The sequence below is a fragment of the Drosophila willistoni genome, unplaced genomic scaffold (assembly GCF_018902025.1).
Source record: "Drosophila willistoni isolate 14030-0811.24 unplaced genomic scaffold, UCI_dwil_1.1 Seg124, whole genome shotgun sequence".
NCBI classification, from domain to species: Eukaryota; Metazoa; Arthropoda; class Insecta; order Diptera; family Drosophilidae; genus Drosophila; species Drosophila willistoni.
The window spans coordinates 1-24,115 of NW_025814085.1; the positions used below are offsets into that span (position 1 = coordinate 1).

General features: G+C 42.7%; 1 protein-coding gene across 1 annotated transcript; it reads right to left on the minus strand.

Annotated features, from left to right (window-relative positions):
- Positions 1–16,775: 16,775 nt before the first annotated feature.
- Positions 16,776–17,544, minus strand: LOC111519579. The gene is made up of 2 exons (XM_023180994.2): positions 17,009–17,544; positions 16,776–16,953 (listed from the first exon to the last, which is right to left on the minus strand). The coding sequence occupies exons 1-2, from the start codon at positions 17,429–17,431 to the stop codon at positions 16,942–16,944; spliced, it is 435 nt and encodes a 144-aa protein (XP_023036762.2). The 5' UTR covers positions 17,432–17,544; the 3' UTR covers positions 16,776–16,941.
- Between the last annotated feature and the right edge of the window lie 6,571 nt (positions 17,545–24,115).

The following is a 24,115-nucleotide window of genomic DNA, read 5'->3' on the forward strand; positions in this document are numbered from 1 at the left end:
TACGTCAACGATCAATGAGAATGAAAGCAGTTAGATTGCGAGCAGCCAAAATCTGGTGAGCGAGAGAAAATGAAAGTGAGGGCCAAGCAAGCCCATGAGACGGGTGCGGGGTATGCATGCTTTGTATGAAGCAATAATGGTTTATGGATATGTGGGGGGAATATGCAAGCCGAAGGGGGAGGGATGAGGCCATGGGGAAGCCCTCTATCTGATGGATGCGAGATGCGTATGAAAGTGTATTTGCATGGGGAATTAAATAATGCAATATATTAAATTAATCAGGCTAATTATGTTTAAACGATAATTTTAGTTAATACAATTAGTATATATGTATGTAAATATCAATATTGAGCAAATATGGGTGAAATTGGGTATGACGAGTGGATCAAAGGGAGCGACGGGCGACGGCAGCGCTGGCAGAGAAAGCAGAGAGAGTCAACGGGATATGAAGGGCGGCCAATAGAAAGGCGACGCCAATGCGTGAAAGTGATGGAAGCACGTAGATACAAGGGAGCTAGACAAGGACAAAGAAATAAATGGGCGCTCAGCCACAAAGAAAGTGGACATATGCGCAAAGGATTTACGGGACTTTCACCACGCATAGCAACAAGTGGATGCGTGGGTGAAAGCAGAGGGCCGATGGAAATGTACCAGCTGTATAGCGGTACTACACCAGGATATTCCTGAGGCCGGGGGAATTGCCTATATAAAGGCAACGCCCATCAAACGAGGGATCAAGTCATCAAGTCGTGATCAAGTAACAAGTAATTAAGGCCTTACGAGTAACCTTAAGAACTTATCAAGGAAACAGAAGGAGCAAAGGAAAAACAAGGAACTATACAGGCCTTACGAGTAACCTGTACAGTTTATGTCGACAGCAACAAATCCTTAAATAAGGATAGTAAACACCGCACCCAAGCTAGAGCGAGTTGGAGAGAAGCCAAGCATTTCCAGGAGTATCCAAAGTCAGTGGTAGGCACGAGGATATATCCTACTGCCGGAAATTCCAGGATCTATATATCCTGACGATCACCAATTGCTGAGGAACATCCTGCTTCGTGATAGTAGCTACGGGATTTATCCCAGAACCTAAAAGCGAAAGCCATCTCAACAAGCATAGCGAAAGGGGTGCAGAGGTGTGGAGCACCAACCAAGCGCAGGATACAGGCCGAGACAACGACCCGCAACGGTTGCAGGAGCAAAAGGAAGGCAAGAAGGGACGACGAGGGATTGCGAAGTGATTCGACAACGCTGTCCAAGCCCAGACCTACCGTAGAGAAACTTGTCATAACCAATCAAGCCCATAAAACGATCGCAAATAAACGTAGTATAAAAACCAAATCAATAAACAAAGCTGTTCTGATTTCACCGGGGCGCAAAATAAATTTTGTTGTGCCGAACCTAGCCCACGAGATATTATAAATATCCCGAAGGACGAGAAAGGATCGTTACAGTACTCCTGGAGATTGCTTGGCTTCTCTCAAATTTACTCTAGCTTGGGTACGGTGTTTGTTATCCTTATTTAAGGACTTGTGGCTATCAACTGAACTGTACAGGTTACTCGTAAGGCCTGTATAGTTCTTAGTTTTTCTGTTGCTCCTTGTGTTTCCTTGATAAGTTTCTTAAGGTTACTCGTAAGGCCTTAATTACTTGTTGCTTGATCACGACTTGATGACTTGATGCCCTGCTTGATGGGCGTTGCCTTTATATAGGCAGTTCCCACGGCCTCAGGAATATCTTGGTGTAGTACCGCTATACAGCTGGTACATTTCCATCGGCCCTCTGCTTTCACCCACGCATCCACTTGTTGCTATGCGTGGTGAAAGTCCCGTAAATCCTTTGCGCATATGTCCACTTTCTTTGTGGCTGAGCGCCCATTTATTTCTTTGTCCTTGTCTAGCTCCCTTGTATCTACGTGCTTCCATCACTTTCACGCATTGGCGTCGCCTTTCTATTGGCCGCCCTTCATATCCCGTTGACTCTCTCTGCTTTCTCTGCCAGCGCTGCCGTCGCCCGTCGCTCCCTTTGATCCACTCGTCATACCCAATTTCACCCATATTTGCTCAATATTGATATTTACATACATATATACTAATTGTATTAACTAAAATTATCGTTTAAACATAATTAGCCTGATTAATTTAATATATTGCATTATTTAATTCCCCATGCAAATACACTTTCATACGCATCTCGCATCCATCAGATAGAGGGCTTCCCCATGGCCTCATCCCTCCCCCTTCGGCTTGCATATTCCCCTCACACATCCATAAACCATTATTGCTTCTCGCATATATGCTTTCCCCCCTACTCCCCGATTCACAAGCATAGCCCTCACTTGGTTTCGTTTCGGTACCAAGCGTCCCCCGCACCCGTCTTTCGGGCTTGCTTGGCCATCACTTTTGTTTTCTCTCGCTCCCGAAATTCTTTTGGTGCTCGCATTCTAACTGCTTTCGCTCTCCTGAGCGTGACGTAGGCATCGCGCGACCCATTGGCCACCGGTATTCTCCCTTGCCGTCACTCACGCATAGTGTACGTGTGACGTGCGTGCATGTACGCTAATGCATGCATTTACATTTGCCTCTCCATGCTCTTAATTTATCTAATGAGGCCAATGCCCTCTTTTTGCATGCAATTATGCCCTCAAGCCCGGTTTCATTTACTCTTATACAGCCACTAATACTCATTATGTTTCCCACGCATCTTCCCGCTTGTACGAAATCGCCAGCGGTTGCGTGGGGTTCGATCGGCCATGTTCGACCGGCCTCTTTCATTGGCTCTTATACGACCGAACTTATCGTATTATGTCTCCCACGCATCTTCCCGCTTGTACGAAATCGCCAGCGGTTGCGTGGGGTTCGATCGGCCATATTCGGCTGGCCTTGTTTCATTTGATCATTTACAGCCGATTTCACTCTTATACTTTAGTTTGTGTCTTGGCTGCGTTTGTATCTGGCTGTTTGTTGTATCTTGTTTGTTGTGGCTTTGTATCTTGTTTGTTGTAGCTTGTTTGTTGTGTGGGACATTATTCTTGTCTATATAATGTTCCTCACACCAGACCGAAGTGTGCGGATCTTTAATGGCTCAAGAGACGAGATTCGGTTGGGTCATTTCAGGCCCGTTGCAAGGGGTCCCCGTTAGTTCATGTGCCGCGTTCACCACGAGGGTCGCTGTCAGCAGAGAGGAGGGACTTGAAACTCTTCTCACAAGGTTTTGGGAGGTGGAGGATCTACCGGGCAAGCCGGTAGAAGATTCTGACTCTGTTTGCGAGGTCAATTTCCAGAAGACCACAAGAAGAGATGTTTCGGGGATATATACGGTCTCACTTCCGTTTCGAGATCCAACCAACATCAACCTTGGTCATTCCAGACCAGGGGCATTGGCTCAGTTCCTAAAAAACGAAAGCCGGCTCCTTAAAAATATTCCGGCAAAAACTGAGTATGACGCCGTCATCCAAGAATATTTGGACTTGGGCCACATGCGTCAAGTTCCATTTGACGGCACTAATAACAATTTTTATTTGCCACACCATGCGGTTTTCAAGCCCGACAGCACCACAACAAAGGTACGGGTAGTCTTTAACGCCTCTAGCAAGTCCACCAACGGAGTAAGTCTCAACGACATACTTTACCCTGGTCCGGTACTTCAGTCCGATCTCACTACTCAGATTCTCAAGTGGCGTGTTTTCCGAGTAGTTTTCAATGCCGACATCACAAAAATGTACCGCCAAATTATGGTCGATCCAATCCATACGCCATTTCAGAGGATCCTGTTCCGAAATAAAGAGGGGCAACTTGGTGATTACGAGCTGAATACCGTCACGTTTGGCATTAACTGTGCTCCGTTCTTAGCCATCCGAGTACTTCAGCAACTCGCAAGTGATGTACAATCCAAATTTCCTTTGGCTAGCGATATTATCAAGTCCTATATGTATGTCGATGATGTCCTGGCAGGGGCTCATAATGAAGCAACGGCAATCGCAATGGTCAATGAACTTCAAGACGCTCTTGGTTCAGCTGGCTTTCCTTTGCGCAAGTGGAGATCGAATGTGAAGAGCGTGCTCAGTTGCATTCCAAAGAGTCATTTACTGAATGCTGATTTCCTCGATATCGAAGAGGCTAGCACAGCGAAAACACTGGGAATCCGATGGAAAGCGACTACGGATGAATTTTATTTTGTCATCTCACCCCAAGATGTCAAGTCAGCTTATACTAAGCGAGAAGTCCTCGGGCAGATCGCCAAGTTATTCGATCCCGCTGGCTGGCTGGCTCCCTTTGTGATTCAAGCCAAGGTGTTTATGCAAGAGCTTTGGCTACAAGAGCTAGGGTGGGATGATCAATTGCCCAGTGAACTCCATCACAGGTGGCAGGATTTTACAAAGAGCTACTCCTTCCTTGACCAGATCCGAATTCCACGATGGGTTCTTCATGACCCAAATTCCGACATCCAATTCCATTGTTTTTGCGATGCGTCACAGCGGGCTTATGGTGCCGCAATTTACGTGCGCGTTAGCAATGACCAAGGCATATCATGCTGCCTTCTTGCAGCGAAATCTAGAGTAGCCCCGGTTAAAACGGTTTCATTGCCCCGCCTTGAATTATGCGGAGCCACACTTTTAGCTGAACTGGCAGCTGCAGTTCTTCCGCAACTTCCAGTTGATAATGCGGAGGCTTTTTATTGGTCAGATTCCACCGTCGTACTGTCGTGGTTAAATAAGCCACCCTGCACATGGACAACGTTTGTCGCAAATCGGGTAGCAAAAATTGTGACGGCAACAAATGACGCCCCATGGAATCACGTTCGTTCAGAGGACAATCCAGCAGATCTCCCTAGCCGCGGCCTGAGTGCAGGAACTGGTACACAAGGATTTGTGGTGGCACGGCCCACCATGGCTACGGGAACCACAAGAGTCCTGGCAGCGAGCGACACCACTCCCACTAGACACTACCTTGGAGAAGCGGGTAGTGAAGGTCCACGTCGCGATCGCTAAGCCAGCCAACGAGATACTATCTCGTTTTTCCAATCTGGCACGTGCCTTACGAGTGATAGCATATGTGATCCGTTTCGGCAGAAGGTGTCGTAAACTTCCAAACGTTTACTCCGGGGAGGTGACCTCTAGCGAGATCAATCAAGTACTCCAGGCGTTGATCCGAGTCACTCAGTGTGATTACTTTCCGACGGAACATCGGTGTTTACAGCAGAAGAAATCTCTGCCCACGTCTAGCACCATTCTCAATTTGAATCCTTTCATTGACGGATCAGGTGTGATCCGAGCATGTGGGCGCGTGCAACAAGCAGCGGCCCTTAGTTACGATGAGCGTAACCCCATTCTGTTGCCAGTAGTAAGTCCATTGTCCCGGCTGTTGGTGCTTTTCACGCATCAGATCTCTCTCCATGGGGGCAGCCAACTGGTAGTCCGTCTCATCCGACAGAGATACTGGATTCCAAGACTGCGGAATCTAGTAAAATCGGTGGTCAATTCATGCAAAGTCTGTGTGATTTACAAAAGAAGGCTGCAATCACAGCTAATGGGCACCCTTCCGGCCCAGCGAACTACTTTCGCACGTCCTTTCACGACCACCGGTATAGATTTTGCAGGTCCTTTCGACATCAAGAGTTTCACCGGCCGCGCTTGCCGCATATCAAAGGGATATGTGTGTGTCTTTGTTTGCTTTTCCACCAAAGCCATTCACCTTGAAGCAACGTCGGATTTGAGTACCGAAGCATTTCTGGCAGCATTCGCTCGCTTTGTATCGAGGCGAGGGTGTCCCCAGCAAGTGCAGTCCGACAACGGAAAAAACTTCGTAGGTGCATCCAGAGTGCTTGAAAAAGATTTCCTAAGTTCTACCCAGCAGAAAATATTATCCCCCTACAGCCATCAGAATCTGTCCTGGCATTTCATCCCTCCCGGGGCACCACACATGGGAGGGTTGTGGGAGGCTGGAGTTAAGAGTTTTAAAACTCTGTTCTACAAGGCCACCTCCAACCAAAGGTATACTTTTGAAGAGTTCTCTACGCTGCTGGCTAAGGTAGAGGCGTGTTTGAACTCGCGGCCGATTTCTCCTATGTCTGAAGACCCCAGCGACTCTTTAGCTTTGACCCCAGGCCATTTCCTAGTGGGCGGTCCATTGCTATCCGTGACGGAACCTAAAATCAAGGATCAGGTACCGTCTATCATTAACCGGTGGCAGCGTCTGAAGGCCGTGAGTCAGCATTTCTGCACCCGATGGAAAGACGAGTATCTGAAGGAGCTACATAAGCGCAATAAGTGGCGATTCCCTTCTAAAAATCTTGAAGTGGGCGATCTGGTGGTACTCAAAGACGACAATCTTCCATTTAATGAATGGCGTCTCGGGCGAATCCACCAAACACACCCTGGCAGTGACGGCAATGTCCGCGTCGTCGAACTGCTTACCGCTCGCGGTATTGTGAAGCGTCCCGTCGCAAAGTTGATCTTTCTTCCTCCAGAAGAAAGAATTCAAACCCATTACGTAAAACTACAGTAGCGTCCAGCACTTGGTCCTTCCTCCCAATTAAGAAGGGCCGAGCTGCCAGTAGTAATATGTGTATTCTATCGTCCTACATTAATCCGCTTTCTTCATTATTTGTCCCGGCAGCTTCCTGATATTCGTCAACCTAGATCCCGTTTCCATGGCTCCGAGACCGCGTTCAGTACAGGCATCGAAAGAGGAGCGCAGATGTTCGCGAGGAACTGAGTCCTTCCGTTGCCGAGTCTGTCGCGGAATCCATCCTCTGAAGCGATGCCGTCGCTTCCTGCGGCTGAACGTGGAGAAGAGGATGAGGGCAGTGCTTGCGAATAAGTACTGCGCCAATTGCCTGGCCCACCAACATTCCGAAGGAAGCTGCTTAAGCGGTGATAAGTGCCGAATATGTGAGGAGGATCACCACACGCTGCTCCACTTCCATGAACAGCCACGTCGACGCACTCCCAGCTCCGTCGTACGCCGAGTCACCCCCGAGTCCTCCAGACGAAGGGTCGCACCAACGCCAGCCTCCGATCCAAAACTGACCTTGACCACACTGCTGCAGCACCGCAATCCGCATCTGATGCCCACGGCGATGGTGCGCCTTGAGACGGGGGGAAAAACCTTCGACGTGAAGGCCCTGGTGGACCCTTGTTCTGCGGTATCGTCGATGGCGACGTCACTGGCCACGGCCTTTAAGTTGACAGCCGTCAATATAGGGCAGAGAAAGCGGTGGCAGCAGTGATCCGGTCCCCAATCAGTGAAGGATGGCGATTGGAGGCGATCCTGAAGGTTGTCGATGGCTTGTGCTGCCGCACTCCAAGCGCTCCGGTGGACCCGCAGATCGCCAAAAAGTTCGAGGGCATCGTCCTGGCGGATGATACGTTCTACCGACCGTCGTCAGTGTCTTTGGTCCTGGGCGCGGATGTGATCACGGAGGTCATGTTGGAGGGGAGTCTACCCGGGGTTGGCGGGCGGCCAATTGCGATGCGCACAGTCTTTGGCTGGACCCTGTCCGGAGCGTGCCATTAGAATGCCTGGGTCTTGCACTCCTGCAAGGGGGGGAGCATGTTTATGCCCAACCGGGCAACACAAGGGTTAAAGGAGGCGGAAGCTTTCACCTCGCGCCGCTCTCCCGATGATGCCCATCGCTCTCCCCACAAAAGAACTCCCCACACTTCGTTCCAAGCGGGGTTTGGTGCCCTGCTCTTAAGTAAGCTAGTTTTAGTTGAATTATATACCTGAATATACATACAAGTGAAGTGAAATTTCTCTGCGTGTCAACACTTTACTGGGAGAAAAGAGGAAAAAGGGAAAAATTCATCTAGCTGCCCCAAACCAGACGAAAGTTCGACCCCCCTACATAAACAGAATGTAATGCCATTCGGCTTACACTCTGCATCAGAAACTTTCCAACGTGCACTGGACCAAATCATTGGCCCAGAAATGATACCAAACGCATTCGCATACCAAGATGACATTGTGATAGTGAGCAAAACAATCGAAGAACACATGAATCATCTACAAGAAGTGTTCAGGAGATTAAAAGAAGCAAACTTGAGAATTAATGCTGAGTGTAACATGCGCTTGTCGTTCAAAATTTGAAAACTCAACAGAAAATGGTTAATCGTGGAAACAACCCATTTAGCTTGTTTTTAGTACCCGAATCAGTACATAGTGTTATCGATAATTTATGATCTTACGTATTCACGTAAGTCGTCACGTATCGATCGGTGAGATATCGGCTTAAAGCTCAGCCCTAGATTAAAGAATATTGGCGAAAGGAAAATTAAAAGATTAAAATACGCGTGGCCTCGTTCTTTCTTAACTCAACTTCCAAAGGAGACGGAGGTGCTACAATCCTCGCTGCCAACTTCACGGCAATCTTTGCTGCACCCACCGCGTGTATCGTGCAAGAAAAAATATAACCCTTTTAATTGCATCCTTCATAGGATTGCCCAACAAAACACCCAACTTGGTTCTGGTGTAGTTTCTGGTAGTGCATTGGAGAGAATATCCGCGGAGCGCCTGTGATTTGTCGCAGAAATTAATTCCGCGTCGTTTTTTTGTGGCGTTTTGGCTATCGCCGCTCCAATCGAAATAAATTTATTCCAAAATTTTTGTGGCTGTGGTGTCGCTCTCCATAGGGTAAATATATATATAATTGTTTGACGTGTAGCTTATTAACCTGTTCTTACTAGGGACTGGCACCACAAGTACGTAGCAGATTACCCCTGAGTGGTAGGCCGCCAAGTCTGATTTTTCAACTGAGGAAAGAGAACTCAGTCTCAATGAATTAACGAAACTTTGAGCGAAGGAAGTTTTAACCTGTGCCTTTCTGTCCATTTTTGACCGGACTCATTCCGAAAAAGAGCACGTGGTTTTGTGCAGTGCAGCGTAAAATAATCAGAATGGGTGCAAGCGTTTAAAAGCCCTGTCAAAGTTAATTGTGTCTATGCATTCGATCCTCTCGGTTCTGCCAATGATTATCGCGAGTACTTAACCAAACGAAAAAAAAAAACTTGAATCCGTGGAATTCAGGTCTTACTACACGTGTACCCAACGAAGCAGTTGCAACACATTGGCATGACCTAGGGCCGTTCGAAGACAATGTTCTTGTAATACTTAGACATCCAATACTTATAAGAGTTATTTGTTCACAGAGAGGGAGAGAGAGAGAGGATACGAATAATGTTAATGATAATGTGCTTAATCGAAAACGGGTGCTCCCAAACCAAATCAGAGGCTTCTGACTACCTTAAATCATCTTATCTATTTTTGAACAGCCTCCGCTTCGAAAGATCTTTCGCCGCTGGACTAAAACTGTAAGTCAAACCATAAAAGAAAAATTATTAATTGATTTGGGTTATTCGTTTTTGGAGCCTTTGAATATGTTGGACGTTGGTGCCATTGCCTATACTTGAATTTATTAGGAAATTTAACCGTCTAGTTGTTATTTTTATCCTTTTCTCTCCCGGCATCAGTTTGATATGATTCGATTTTTTGTAAATTTGATTAAATTTGGTTTTTGTAACCTAATCTCAAGATAACGAGTAAGATAATTATGTTTGATAACCGCATTGCTGCATCGTATATAGTATGAAATTGAGGATAAGATCCAAACTTATTTTTCGACCAGTATTTAGTTTAAGATTTCAAAGAATGAAGATAAGCTTGAATAGCCCAAAAGAACAAATTCGGTAATCAGTAACCGGTAATTTCGTATTAATCATACTTTAGGGACCGCTACCTATTAACTGCATTAATTCTGAATAATATTAAGTTCGTTTGTTTCCGAAAGAGATATTAAGAATGAATTAAATTATGAAATGAATCCTGCCTTGTTCATAAGTTTAGAAATTAATAAAACTATTGTTCCTTGAAATGAACTCCCTATAATCGTTAAATTTTGGGGAACCATGCAACCGACTGAGAGATAAAAAGAGGCCGTAAGACATGTTGGAGGGATCCTCAATTCAGACGTGGCCCGAGGATCATGGTAGGGTGGGCGTTCACATGATAGGCCTATAGGATATCATGACATAAACCAACATGTGTGTCTCCTGATACTACGTAGTTTAACGTGTTCTTGTTTCTGGTCTCCTCAGGCCTTCTTTCTTTCACATCTAAACCTGTACCGTTTTTCCTTGGTGTCCTTAAGTACGCGAATTTAAAATTTTACGTCTGTATCGAATGTGAGTAACTATAGTTCTGGCTAATCTCTATCGTATAACCCACTCCCAGCCGACCTGACCCTAGCCGAACCTATCGCGTACTCGGCCAGCACTATGAACGAACATCTGCTCAAGACTCCTTGTGAGATTCAACGTTACATGCTACAGATAAGATAAAATTTTTGGCGCCCAACGTGGGGCCCGATTCGGCTGCCCCAACCAGATAGTAATTTTCTTGCGCTAGTCGTATTATCTGAACCGCTGGGTTTATGCTATCGACTAGTATCCCATTTCTCCTGTGAAATTTATGTAATCATAGTAGTGAGCAGTGTTAGTAGTGATTGGAATTATTTAAGTTAAGTACCTCACTTAAATACCCGCACTGATTAAGAAACGCTTATCATTGACTTAGCAATCCTCGTTTGAAAAAAAAACCGTAATCTATTGTTCGTTCCTGGATGCCGAATTAGTGGCCAAGTGCTACCGTCGGACCGGACTCAATTGATATGTCGGTCTTCAAACTGCACCCGTTTGTCTGGTCTTATAAAGAATGAGAGGTTTGTTACCTGGATTCAGCTTTGGTGGATAAATACTACCGACTGCCCGGAATAAATTTTAGAATTCCTGTGACATCAGCATTGGACTGCAAGCCAGGACAGCTGGAGTCAAGTAATGTGGCATTAAGCTACCACTTAGCCGCAATACTGGCCAAGCAGCGCAATGCGAGACCAAAAATTTGTTTCCTCGTATGTGCTTCGTCTATGTTTTCAACTATCTATTTTGTAGTATCTAGTGTACATTTAGGCTTTGCAGACATGGTTGTATGGTTTCCCGGTTTTAGATGAATTTTTCTGATTTACCATAATATTGCATTATACCCAGTTTGATATAGAAAAGTGTTATATATATTTAGATGTACAATAATCATAAGAATATTTCAATCGAAGTTATAGTAAGTTATGTCCGTACTCGATATTTCCGATAGTTTGGACAGATCTGAAGAAATTAGTAGAAGCTGTGGCATTTGTGTGCGGGAGTTGGACTTCAACGCAGAGTGGATAACCACCCCCTGCAATCATTAATTTCACATTAGTTGCTTTTCGCTTCGCGAAGGAGCTAAATCAGTGTGTCCAGTTTGTCGTACTTTCGTTCAATCCAACGTTACTAATTTGGCGGACGAGTTACTGTTAGCAGGCGGCGGAGACATGCCGATCTTAAGATCATCACGTACCGTTGCAGGATCAACTGAGGCTAACCCAGAAATGGAACCACAGGCCAACACGCCAGAGGCATCCGACTTGCCGTTATCACAAGCAAGCATAGATCAAGTAATAGCCCGAGCCCTTTCCGAAGGCCTTACCCAAATGAATCAGGTAGTAGCTCAATCAATGACTCAGGTCTCCCAAACCTTGTCGTAGACCATGTCTCAGGCTGTAGCCCAAATGCCCAGTCTTTAGAGATAACTCTACAACGAGCGGCGTCTAATGGCCCACTACTTTCAGAAAACGTAGCATCTCGAGCATCCATCCAACCCTCGGGACAAAGACAGACATTTGAAGAGTTATTTCAAATCCCTCCACGGGAAAGTCAAAGTCAACGACCCAATCAGACTACGTATCCAAGTACGTCTATGATGAATGGTGGAGCATCGCCAAGTTCCGAATTGCGTGCTGATCGGGTTAGTCAAATAATTACGAATTGGAAAATTCGATTTTCAGGACATGCGTCCATAGCGGTAGATGACTTTATATATAGAGTCAAGGCCCTCACAAAACAAACACTCAATAATGATTTAGAACTTGTATCTCGCTACGCGAGCAATTTATTTGAAGGAGCTGCTAGCGACTGGTTCTGGAGGTTTCACCGAAGCATTCCACTAGTGACCTGGTCACAGCTTCGGGTGGCACTAAGAGCACAATTTCAAGACGGAAGAACCGATCTAGAAATTCGTACGGCCATGTTTCAGCGAAAACAACGTCCAAATGAATCCTTTGATAGTTTTTACGACGCTATCGTAACAGTGGGAGATAGATTAGCCGTCCCATTGACAGAGTCTGCATTGTTAGATGTGCTGAAGGCAAATTTACTACAAGAAATTCAACATGAGATTTTGTACGTACCAATAATGTCGGCTTCGCATTTGCGCCACGTTGTGTGCACACGTGAACGATTTATGCAATCGGTAAATAAGTCGGCGACGACAATCATGCCTAGATCAACCCCGAAACGGCAGGTTCATGAATTAGAATTTTCGGCTACCAATGTAGAATTAGAAACCGACCAGGATATAGATCCCGAGGTAGAAATAGCTGTCATTAACTTAACTTGTTGGAATTGCAAAGAAAATGGACATAAATATCAGGATTGCGATGCAGAGCGAAAGATATTTTGTTATGGCTGCGGTCAACCTGATGCCTACAAACCTACTTGTAATCGATGTAATAATTCAAAAAACGGAGTTCGCCGTGCACTGTCGAAAAGTGCACTCAAACTGAACCCGGTGAACACCCGTTAGGGGAATCCTAAATGGATTCCTCACTACCAACTTTGTCACAACTCCCAACTATTCCTATGCACCTACGTGAGTCTAAATCTCCACTATGTGAAAATCCTAAAAAGATGCGAGGAATTAAGCGATTAATTCAACATAGAAACAAACATAAATTAGAGAAAACGGCGGTTTTGGATTCAATAATAGATGATTCCCTTGATTGGCGGCCGTACGCAGATGTGAACCTCTTTGGAAGAGAATTAAAGGGTCTCATGGACACTGGAGCGTCAATTAGTTGTGTGGGTGGAAATTTGGCGGCAGAATTGATCAGCGAATTGCTACCCCTTAAGACGGTAAAAACCATGGTGCACACAGCAGATGGACAAAAACAAGCCATTCTAGGAAAGACACTTACCTCTGTTAGCTTTCAAGGAATCGAAAAACCAATAACTCTTTATGTTGTACCCTCGCTGGCACAGAATCTCTATTTAGGCATAGACTTTTGGAGAGCCTTTAATTTGTTACCGGCCTTTTTGGCGCATAAAGATAAAGAACCAACCGTAGCTTGTATTAATCTCGATGGCGAATTAAATGTGTTATTATCCGAATCCCAGAAAAAACACTTACTTAAAACCATTCAATTTGTAGTAGCAAATATGTTCTTTATTTATTATGTATCTATATTTTAAATCACAGGCTTATTAACAGCTTTTTATTATACGTCTGTCCTCTCTGATCGTAGCCCATTGAATGACTCTCTCTCTCCGTTCGTCTGTCTCTCTTGTCATTGCTTAGTGTTAATTAACGTGCATACTGTTCTGCCACAACAGTGTTGGCAATTCCAGCATACTTATCGGTGTTCGTTATAGTTTAAACTAGTTATCCTACTACAACTCGGCCATCCTGACAGTTGGATCTCCTGATCCTATTTTGCTATTTAGATTATAACACTTGTAAAACTTAGACTATACATACAATTGATATGATACATTTGAATTTTATACATTAAAGAAGATTTTGTGCAATACAATAGTTCTTATTTTCTACTATTCGGCCTCTTTTTCCCCACCCAGTGTCTCATGTTCTGCGCACTCCAAACACCTTGATAGGGATTGCGTGAAACCTGGAAACCGTCGACGTCTTTAATCAAAAATCTATCATTTCTTAATACCTTTTCAACTACGTAAGGTCCTTTATGTTTAGGTATCAATTTCCTCGACACTCCAGCTGTACTATCAAAATTTTTTACCATCACGAAATCTCCTTTCTTATACTGTGTTGGCATTATCTTAGACTTGTTATAGTACGTTTCATTGTATGACTGCGCTTTTTTCTGGTTTTCTATTGCTTCTTTACGAATCTTTTTTAAACTTTCCGGTTTCTCAGGACATTGGATTTCTTCTAATTTTTCTCTTAATTGATCAATAAACTCACCTTTCTGTTCTACTCCAAACAGCATCTTACTTGGCTGTTGCTTAATACTTCTATGTAATGTATTATTAAAAGAAAATTCTACTGTTTCAATTACAGAGTCCCAATGCAAACCTCTCTCTGGTTCTACAAGTTTCGCTATCATTGGACCTATGTTTCTATTCAATCGTTCAACTTGACCGTTTCCTTGAGGAGAGCCTGTAGCTATCTTCAAGTGTTTTATGTTATATTCAGTCATAAATTGTTCAAACTCACTAGACGTAAAACAGCTCCCTCTATCTGACACAATACACTTAGGTCGGCTATACGCCCTAAAATAATCTCTTAACGCTTTTACTGCTTCTTTCGTGCTTGTGGACTTTGTTGTATACAATCTAACGAACTTAGTGAATCCGTCCACTACAACGAATATGTGGTTGTTTGCTCTCCCTGCTGCTACTGGTCCGTAATGATCTATATGTATTAGCTCAAATGGCCTATCTCCTTTTGGTATGCTATGCAATAGTCCTTCTATTTTTCCTGATTTGGGGGAAAAAGCTACACATTTTAAACAATTTTCGATGTGACTACTGCATTTATCCTTAATGTTTTTGAACCAATAACTTTTTGAAATCGTATCTATCATCTTATCCCTGCCGATATGCCCAAGTTCATTATGATATTTGTGCAAAACCTGATTCTCCATATCTTCAGGAACATAAAACAATAACCTGCCATCTCTTGATTTTCTAAACACCACACCGTTTTGCATTTCGAACATTTTATCTTCTGTTTTCTCTAAATGATTTCTAATTTTCTTAATTTCCGAATCTTTGGCTTGACATATAATTAAGTTTTCCTCGAAACTATTAGATTCCACAACCAATAATACCAGTAATTCTGCAACTCCAACGCCCATCTAGCAATTTTAGGATTTAGCTCAACTCTATTTAATGTGAGAGTCAGCGAATTACAGTCGGTTAATATCTTAAACCGTTTGCCTTGCAAATAAATTCTAAATCTGCGAAGTGCATAAATAATTGCTAAAGTTTCTAATTCGAAACTGTGGTATTTTGATTCTGTTTCCGTTGATCGCTTAGAAAAAAAAAATACCGGGTGCAATTTACCGTCAAGTTTCATTTGCATTAGAGCAGCCCCGAAACCAAGTGCATTCGCATCACAATGCAACTCTGTCTCATGCTTATAATCAAAAATTGCTAATACTGGCGCTTGCACTAACTTCTCTTTAAGAGTTAAAAAACACTCTAGCTCTGCCTTTCCAAACTTAAAAGGAGTATCCTTCCTAAGAAGGTCGTACAATGGCTTAGCTATTATCGAAAAATCCTTAATAAATCTTCGGAAGTATGAACATAACCCAAGAAAACTTTGCACCGTCTGCACCTTTTCTGGCGTTGGGAAATTCTTAACTGCTTCTATTCCACTATCGTCAGCTTTAATACCTTCACTTGAAATATTGAATCCTAAATATTTGACTTTCGATTGTAAAAATTCACACTTGTCTAACCGTAATTGTAACTTATTTTGTACCAATCTTGCAAAAACTTCTTTTAAAACTTCTAGATGCTCCTCCATATCTAGACTTGCTATTATAATATCGTCCATATAGACAATAACCTTATTTTCTTTTATCAAATCAGCAAAAATTTTATTTACAAACCGTTGGAAAACAGCTGGTGCAGTTTTTAACCCCATCGGCATTCGTAAAAATTCGAACTGACCTAATGGCGTAACAAATGACGTATATTTTACTGAATCCTCGTTCATAAAGACATGAAAGTACCCATTTTTCAAATCTAACTTCGTAAAAACTGTTTTATTAACGAGTTTATCTAGCAAATCATCTATTAAGGGCAACGGGTAATTATCTTTCAATGTAATTTTATTCAATTTCCTAAAGTCGATGCATAATCTCAAACCTCCCGTTTTTTTCTTCACTAATACAATTGGAGAGGCATATTCTGACTCACTAGCACGAATTATTCCTTCTTTCAAGTACTCGTCTAACATTTTCTGAAGGTATTCTTTCTCCTCGTATGACAGTCTCCGAGGTGAACAACTGAACGGTTTGGACTTCTCTAGACAAATCTTCAATTCGCTCCTAACCATTGGGACTTGTGGACTCTTAGCATCAACATAATTCTCTTTAAATATTTTCATAAGCCGACTTTTCGTACTAAAATCTATTTCTTCTCCACATGTACATTCTATTTCTTCTTCGCCTCCTACGTCTATATTCATCATGTCACTCTCAAAGTTATCATCGTGAATTTCTAACATAACTGACTTCTTTACATTTTCTTTACTATCAGCTAACATAATAATCTCCTCACATAAGTCACGACTCTCAGCTATCAACACTTGATCATCAACTAACTCTTGCTCTTCGTCTGGATAAGTACATAACAATTGACTCGTAACACTTTCTTCACATAATTTCTGGCCTTTAACAATCTCTTCATCAGTACTTAACGATCGATTCATAACAATTTCTTTACATAACTTTCGCTCTTTAGCACAATCTTCAACAGGACATAACGATCGACTTCTATCTACTTTACAATTATCGTTTGACATTTCTTCGTTTACCAGGCTCAATTTTACAATCCCGTCCAAGGCACTTAGATCTATACGCACGCCACAAGCTTTCAAAAAATTTCTGCATCTTGACTCATAGACTCTTCAGCAACCACAATTAACTCAAAATTAATTTTTACTTTATTTTTAATTATGAAACAGAAAATTTTGCCATGTATTCTCAATGGACTTTTATTTACTCCAAAATATGACTTCAAAACAGGATGTAGGCAAATTCCAGCCGGCACCTTTGATTTTTTAATTATTGATGTACTGCTTCCTGAGTCTATGAGGCATTCTGCGTGTATATGTAAATTAGTATAACCCTTTAAGTAAATCTTAACATATCTTACATAGTCATCGTCGTCTCCTCGGCGCACTTTTCTCTTTGGGCATTGGGCAATGAAGTGACCATCAACGCCACATCCATAACACGAACCGGGTGGTCTCTTTGGTTTACCGCAATCCTTGGCAATGTGTCCTCGTGCGTTGCAATTATAACAGCACCATTCCTTTCCATCAGCGCTCTTCTTAACGATTGGTGGTTTCACCCAATCAGCTGTCGATTTCACATTCGGCAACTGGATATTGGTAAGCGCCTTAAGCAACTCCATCGGATCCGTAAAACATCGTATGCGTGCCTGATCACGCAAAATATCTGACGAGATGCCTTCAATCAGATGCTCCAACAGCTCCTCTGTATCCAAATTTATATTTTCTGCTAAAGTCATCTTCGCTTCGAAATAAGTGGCAAACTTTTCCTGGCGTTGCCACATCCGCTGCTCGAAATTTCGTCGCAAGGTTGCCTTCGAACTTGTTTGACCAAACGACAAAATTAAATGTTCGCACAGCTGTTCGAACGGTTCGATCAAACGAGTTGGGTTCGCTTGAATCCACCCTTTAGTTTTGCCTTAAACAACATGCGCACACAAGTCTCGTTCAACTCGAAAACCTGCGCAATGCTCTTCAATTGTCCGATCCACTTGCTTGCACAGTCTTGTCCATCGAAGTCAACAGCGATTTCTTTCGCTAGCGCAAACCACCCCTTTTGTTGCTCATCGTTTATCTGCGCGCCTCTGTTGTCGCTGTCGGCAATGTCTGGGCTTCTGGCGCCAACTTCGGCAGCGCCGTCGTGTCGCGCTTGTGCTTGAAGACGCTCGCTGTTGGCCTTGACTTCTGCTTCCAGCTTTCTTATCGCCGGTGCACAGCCTCGGCCCATTAACGGGACCTGGTTAAGTCGCGCCACTAAATCAGCTTTGCTGCCAGTTGTCGGCAGTCCCAATACGGCTAACCAATTTTTTAATTGAACCGTGCGAAAACTATTAATGTTCACTTCATCCATGGCGTAAATCTCGAACCACTTCTGAATTTGTAGTAGCAAATATGTTCTTTATTGATTATGTATCTATATTTTAAATCACAGGCTTATTAACAGCTTTTTATTATACGTCTGTCCTCTCTGATCGTAGCCCATTGAATGACTCTCTCTCTCCGTTCGTCTGTCTCTCTTGTCATTGCTTAGTGTTAATTAACGTGCATACTGTTCTGCCACAACAGTGTTGGCAATTCCAGCATACTTATCGGTGTTCGTTATAGTTTAAACTAGTTATCCTACTACAAATTGTTTCCATCCTTCGAGGAAAAAGGATTAGGAAAAACCAGCTGGCTGTCACATGAAATTGATGTAGGTGATGCAAAAGCGATCAAGCAGCGGCACTATGCTGTATCTCCGGCCATAGAAAAATTAATGTACCAAGAGATAGATCGTACGCTTGCCCTTGGGGTAATAGAAGAATCAAATAGCCCCTGATCATCACCTGTTGTACTGGTGCGCAAACCAGGAAAAGTTCGATTATGTATTGACAGTCGAAAACTTAATGAAGTCACGATTAAAAATGCTTATCCTATGCCTTTAATTGACGGAATTCTTAGTCGGTTACCGAAAGCAGAATTTATTTCAAGTATTGATCTAAAGGATGCTTATTGGCAAATACCGCTAGCCGCTAGCGACCGCGAGAAAACGGCATTTACCATACCAGGAAGACCTCTCTATCAGTTTACTGTAATGCCCTTCGGTTTGTCAAACGCACCTCAAACAATGTCCAAACTTATGGATCGAGAGATACCACCAAGTTTGCGAAATGAAATTTTTATATACTTAAATGACCTTTTAGTAGTTTCGGAGTCCTTTGAGAGACATATTTCAGTATTATCCGAGTTAGCTAATAGACTAATCCTAGCGGGACTTACAATTAATGTGAGAAAAATCAGTTTTTGTCTCAAAGAAGTCAAATATCTTGTCCATGTTATTGGTAATGGAACCATTCGAACGGACCCTGATAAGGTGTCAGCGATCCAAGAATTCCCAGTGCCCAAGTCTGTAAAGCAAGCACGTAGGTTTTTAGGTCTCACGGGATGGTATCATAGGTTTATAAAAAATTATGCTGGTATTGCCGCACCGATTTCCGACACGTTAAAACAAAAACGAAAATTCATTTGGTCTGAAGAAGCACAAAAATCATTTGATCGGTTAAAATATTCTCTGTGTACAGCCCCTGTACTACATAGCCCTAATTTTAACGCTCCTTTTTCTATACACTGTGATGCTAGTCATACAGGTGTGGGAGGTGTACCTATGCAAATCGATAGCGAAGAAAATGAAGTGCCAATCGCCATCATGTCACGAAAACTAAATCAGTGTCAAAGGGCTTATTCCGTAAGGGACAAAGAATGCCTTGCGGCTGTCCTATGTGTAAAAAAATTTCGAGCTTATATTGAGGGTCGAGAATTCTCTATTATTACAGATCACGCGTCCCTAAAATGGTTAATGACGCAAGTTGACTTAAGTTCTCATTTAAAATAATGCACAGGAAAGGCTCACAAAATATAGTTCCTGACGCTTTATCCCGAGTACATACTGATGATATATCAGCTATTACTTTAGCGAATGGTTTCGATCTGTCGTCAGACGCCTTCGACGCTGACGAATATAAAGATTTAAAAGCTAAGATTCAATTAAAGCAATCCCAGCTACCCGATGTCAAGGTTATAGACAAATACATTTATCGGCGAACAGAACATGCAGCCGGTGATCGTGTAGCGGATGACCTGTGCTGGAAGCTTTGGATTCCAAAATCGTTAGTTCTGGATGTGATACAACAAAATCACGAAGACCACTTAGCGGCGCACAGTGGAATAAATAAAACACTGGAGCGGATCAGACGCTATTTTTATTGGCCCAACCTAATAGGTGATGTAAAGGAATTTATTGCGAACTGTTCTGTTTGTAAGACTACTAAGCATTTGAACACCTATTTGCATCCCCCAATGGCCAAATCAGAGCAAACATATAGGATTTTTCAAAAATTATACATAGACTTTTTAGGCCCATATCCCAGAAGCAAACTCGGAAACATAGGGATCTTCGTAGTTCTCGATCACTTCACTAAATTTCCTTTTTTAAAAGCTGTTCGAAAATTTACTGCAGATGCTGTTATTACCTATCTGGAAACAGAATTGTTCCATTGTTTTGGCATTCCGGAAGTAGTTGTATCAGACAACGGATCTCAGTTCAAATCCCATCAGTTTAAAGCACTGCTGGAGCAGTACAAAGTTCGACATTCCTTTACCGCAGCGTATGCCCCGCAAGCAAACGCGTCCGAACGGGTAAATAGATCGGTGTTAGCGGCAATAAAGTCTTATGTGAACAAAGATCAGACCAATTGGGATAAAAACCTTAGTTCAGTAGCATGTGCGCTAAGATCCAGATGGCACTCGGCCATCAATAATAGTCCGTACCGTGTATGTTTTGGCTAACAAATGATAACGAACGGTGCAACTTACCCCCTGTTAAGAAGTTTAAACCTATTAGAGGATAGATCTGTTCAGTTTGACCGTACTGATTCTATGGAAATAATTCGTCAGACTGCGATCAAGGCTGTAGCAAAACAGCATGAACGCAACGAAAAAACATATAATTTGAGAAGTCGAGACGTGTCATTTCAACCAGGTCAAGAAGTTTACCGACGTAATTTTCAATTAAGTAATTTTGCAAAGGGTTTCTCAGCCAAGTTAGCTCCAACGTTTATAAAAGCCAGAGTCCGTCAGCGGATTGGAACCAGTTATTACGAACTAGAGGATATGCAAGGGAGAATGATAGGGAAATTCCATGCAAAAGACATTAAACAATTTTTTTTTATATTATTTTCTTTACTCCAAACGGTATCCCACTTTGATGTTTAACAACCACCAAAGTGTGATTTTGTCGGGGAGGTGTGTAACATGCGCTTGTCGTTCAAAATTTGAAAACTCAACAGAAAATGGTTAATCGTGGAAACAACCCATTTAGCTTGTTTTTAGTACCCCAATCAGTACATAGTGTTATCGATAATTTATGATCTTACGTATTCACGTAAGTCGTCACGTATCGATCGGTGAGATATCGGCTTAAAGCTCAGCCCTAGATTAAAGAATATTGGCGAAAGGAAAATTAAAAGATTAAAATACGCGTGGCCTCGTTCTTTCTTAACTCAACTCCCAAAGGAGACGGAGGTGCTACAATCCTCGCTGCCAACTTCACGGCAATCTTTGCTGCACCCACCGCGTGTATCGTGCAAGAAAAAACCCCTTTAATTTAACCCTTTTAATTGCATCCTTCATAGGATTGCCCAACAAAACACCCAACTTGGTTCTGGTGTAGTTTCTGGTAGTGCATTGGAGAGAATATCCGCGGAGCGCCTGTGATTTGTCGCAGAAATTAATTCCGCGTCGTTTTTTTTGTGGCGTTTTGGCTGTGGTGTCGCTCTCCATAGGGTAAATATATATATAATTGTTTGACGTGTAGCTTATTAACCTGTTCTTACTAGGGACTGGCACCACAAGTACGTAGCAGATTACCCCTGAGTGGTAGGCCGCCAAGTCTGATTTTTCAACTGAGGAAAAAGGACTCAGTCTCAATGAATTAACGAAACTTTGAGCGAAGGAAGTTTTACCCTGTGCCTTTCTGTCCATTTTTGACCGGACTCATTCCGAAAAAGAGCACGTGGTTTTGTGCAGTGCAGCGTAAAATAATCAGAATGGGTGCAAGCGTTTAAAAGCCCTTTCAAAGTTAATTGTGTCTATGCATTCGAGCCTCTCGGTCCTGCCAATGATTATCGCGAGTACTTAACCAAACGAAAAAAAAAAACTTGAATCCGTGGAATTCAGGTCTTACTACACGTGTACCCAACGAAGCAGTTGCAACACATTGGCATGACCTAGGGCCGTTCGAAGACAATGTTCTTGTAATACTTAGACATCCAATACTTATAAGAGTTATTTGTTCACAGAGAGAGAGAGAGAGAGGATACGAATAATGTTAATGTTAATGTGCTTAATCGAAAACGGGTGCTCCCAAACCAAATCAGAGGCTTCTGACTACCTTAAATCATCTTATCTATTTTTGAACAGCCTCCGCTTCGAAAGATCTTTCGCCGCTGGACTAAAACTGTAAGTCAAACCATAAAAGAAAAATTATTAATTGATTTGGGTTATTCGTTTTTGGAGCCTTTGAATATGTTGGACGTTGGTGTCATTGCCTATACTTGAATTTATTAGGAAATTTAACCGTCTAGTTGTTATTTTTATCCTTTTCTCTCCTGGCATCAGTTTGATATGATTCGATTTTTTGTAAATTTGATTAAATTTGGTTTTTGTAACCTAATCTCAAGATAACGAGTAAGATAATTATGTTTGATAACCGCATTGCTGCATCGTATATAGTATGAAATTGAGGATAAGATCCAAACTTATTTTTCGACCAGTATTTAGTTTAAGATTTCAAAGTATGAAGATAAGCTTGAATAGCCCAAAAGAACAAATTCGGTAATCAGTAACCGGTAATTTCGTATTAATCATACTTTAGGGACCGCTACCTATTAACTGCATTAATTCTGAATAATATTAAGTTCGTTTGTTTCCGAAAGAGATATTAAGAATGAATTAAATTAGGAAATGAATCCTGCCTTGTTCATAAGTTTAGAAATTAATAAAACTATTGTTCCTTGAAATGAACTCCCTATAATCGTTAAATTTTGGGGAACCATGCAACCGACTGAGAGATAAAAAGAGGCCGTAAGACATGTTGGAGGGATCCTCAATTCAGACGTGGCCCGAGGATCATGGTAGGGTGGGCGTTCACATGATAGGCCTATAGGATATCATGACATAAACCAACATGTGTGCCTCCTGATACTACATAGTTTAACGTGTTCTTGTTTCTGGTCTCCTCAGGCCTTCTTTCTTTCACATCTAAACCTGTACCGTTATCCCTTGGTGTCCTTAAGTACGCGAATTTAAAATTTTACGTCTGTATCGAATGTGAGTAACTATAGTTCTGGCTAATCTCTATCGTATAACCCACTCCCAGCCGACCTGACCCTAGCCGAACCTATCGCGTACTCGGCCAGCACTATGAACGAACATCTGCTCAACACTCCTTGTGAGATTCAACGTTACATGCTACATGAGAAGTGCCAATTCTTTACAAAAGAGCTAAAGTTTCCAGGCCACTTGGTGACAGAAAACGGTATTGCAACGGACCCAGAAAAGGTGGCCGCAATAGCCCAACTAGAACCACCAACTTGCACAAAGGAATTACGCCAGTTCTTAGGAGTGGCATCTTGGTACAGACGGTGCGTACCGGGTTTTGCAGCACTAACACACCCATTAAACGAACTGCTAAAGAAAAGAACAAAGTGGCACTGGAACGAGGAGCATCAGGCAGCATTCGATGCTGTAAAGGAAAGGCTGACGAGTGGCCCGGTATTGGCGTGTCCAGACCTCACAAAAATGTTCGTGCTCCAGACGGATGCAAGTAACAAGGGATTAGGAGCCATATTGGTACAAAACACGGAGGATGGAGAGAGAGTGCTATCATACCTGTCAAGGGAATTAAACCCAGCAGAAAAAAACTATTCGGCAACAGAAAAGAATGTCTGGCGATAGTATGGGCAATACGCAAATTAATACCATACCTCGAAGGATACCGATTTAAAGTGGTAACAGATCACATGGCGTTGAAGTGGTTGAATAGTATAGAGAGCCCTATAGAGAGCCGTATAGCCCGATGGGCACTGGAACTGCAACAATATGATTTCGAAATAGCATATCGAAAGGGCAAATTAAACATTGTCGCCGATGCTTTGTCAAGACAACCAGTGGAAGGGTGCAAAAGAATAGTAGACAATGGTGCCAGATTACGACAAGCAAACAAAGAGTGTGGGTGGATTCAAGACATAATGGGAAAAATAAAACAACAACCACAGAAATATCCGGATTACAGGATGCAACGAGATATCAGGACATTTGTAGGAAAGTGTATGATATGCCAACAATACAAACCCAGTCAACAGCAAGCAGCGGGAAAGATGCTAACACAAATACCAGAAGAACCATGGGCAACAGTATGCGCTGACTTTGTG

Coding starts and splice junctions, on each gene's coding strand:
- LOC111519579 (XM_023180994.2), bottom strand. CDS start 17,431: ATGTGGCAACGCCAGGAAAAGTTTGCCACTTATTTCGAAGCGAAGATG.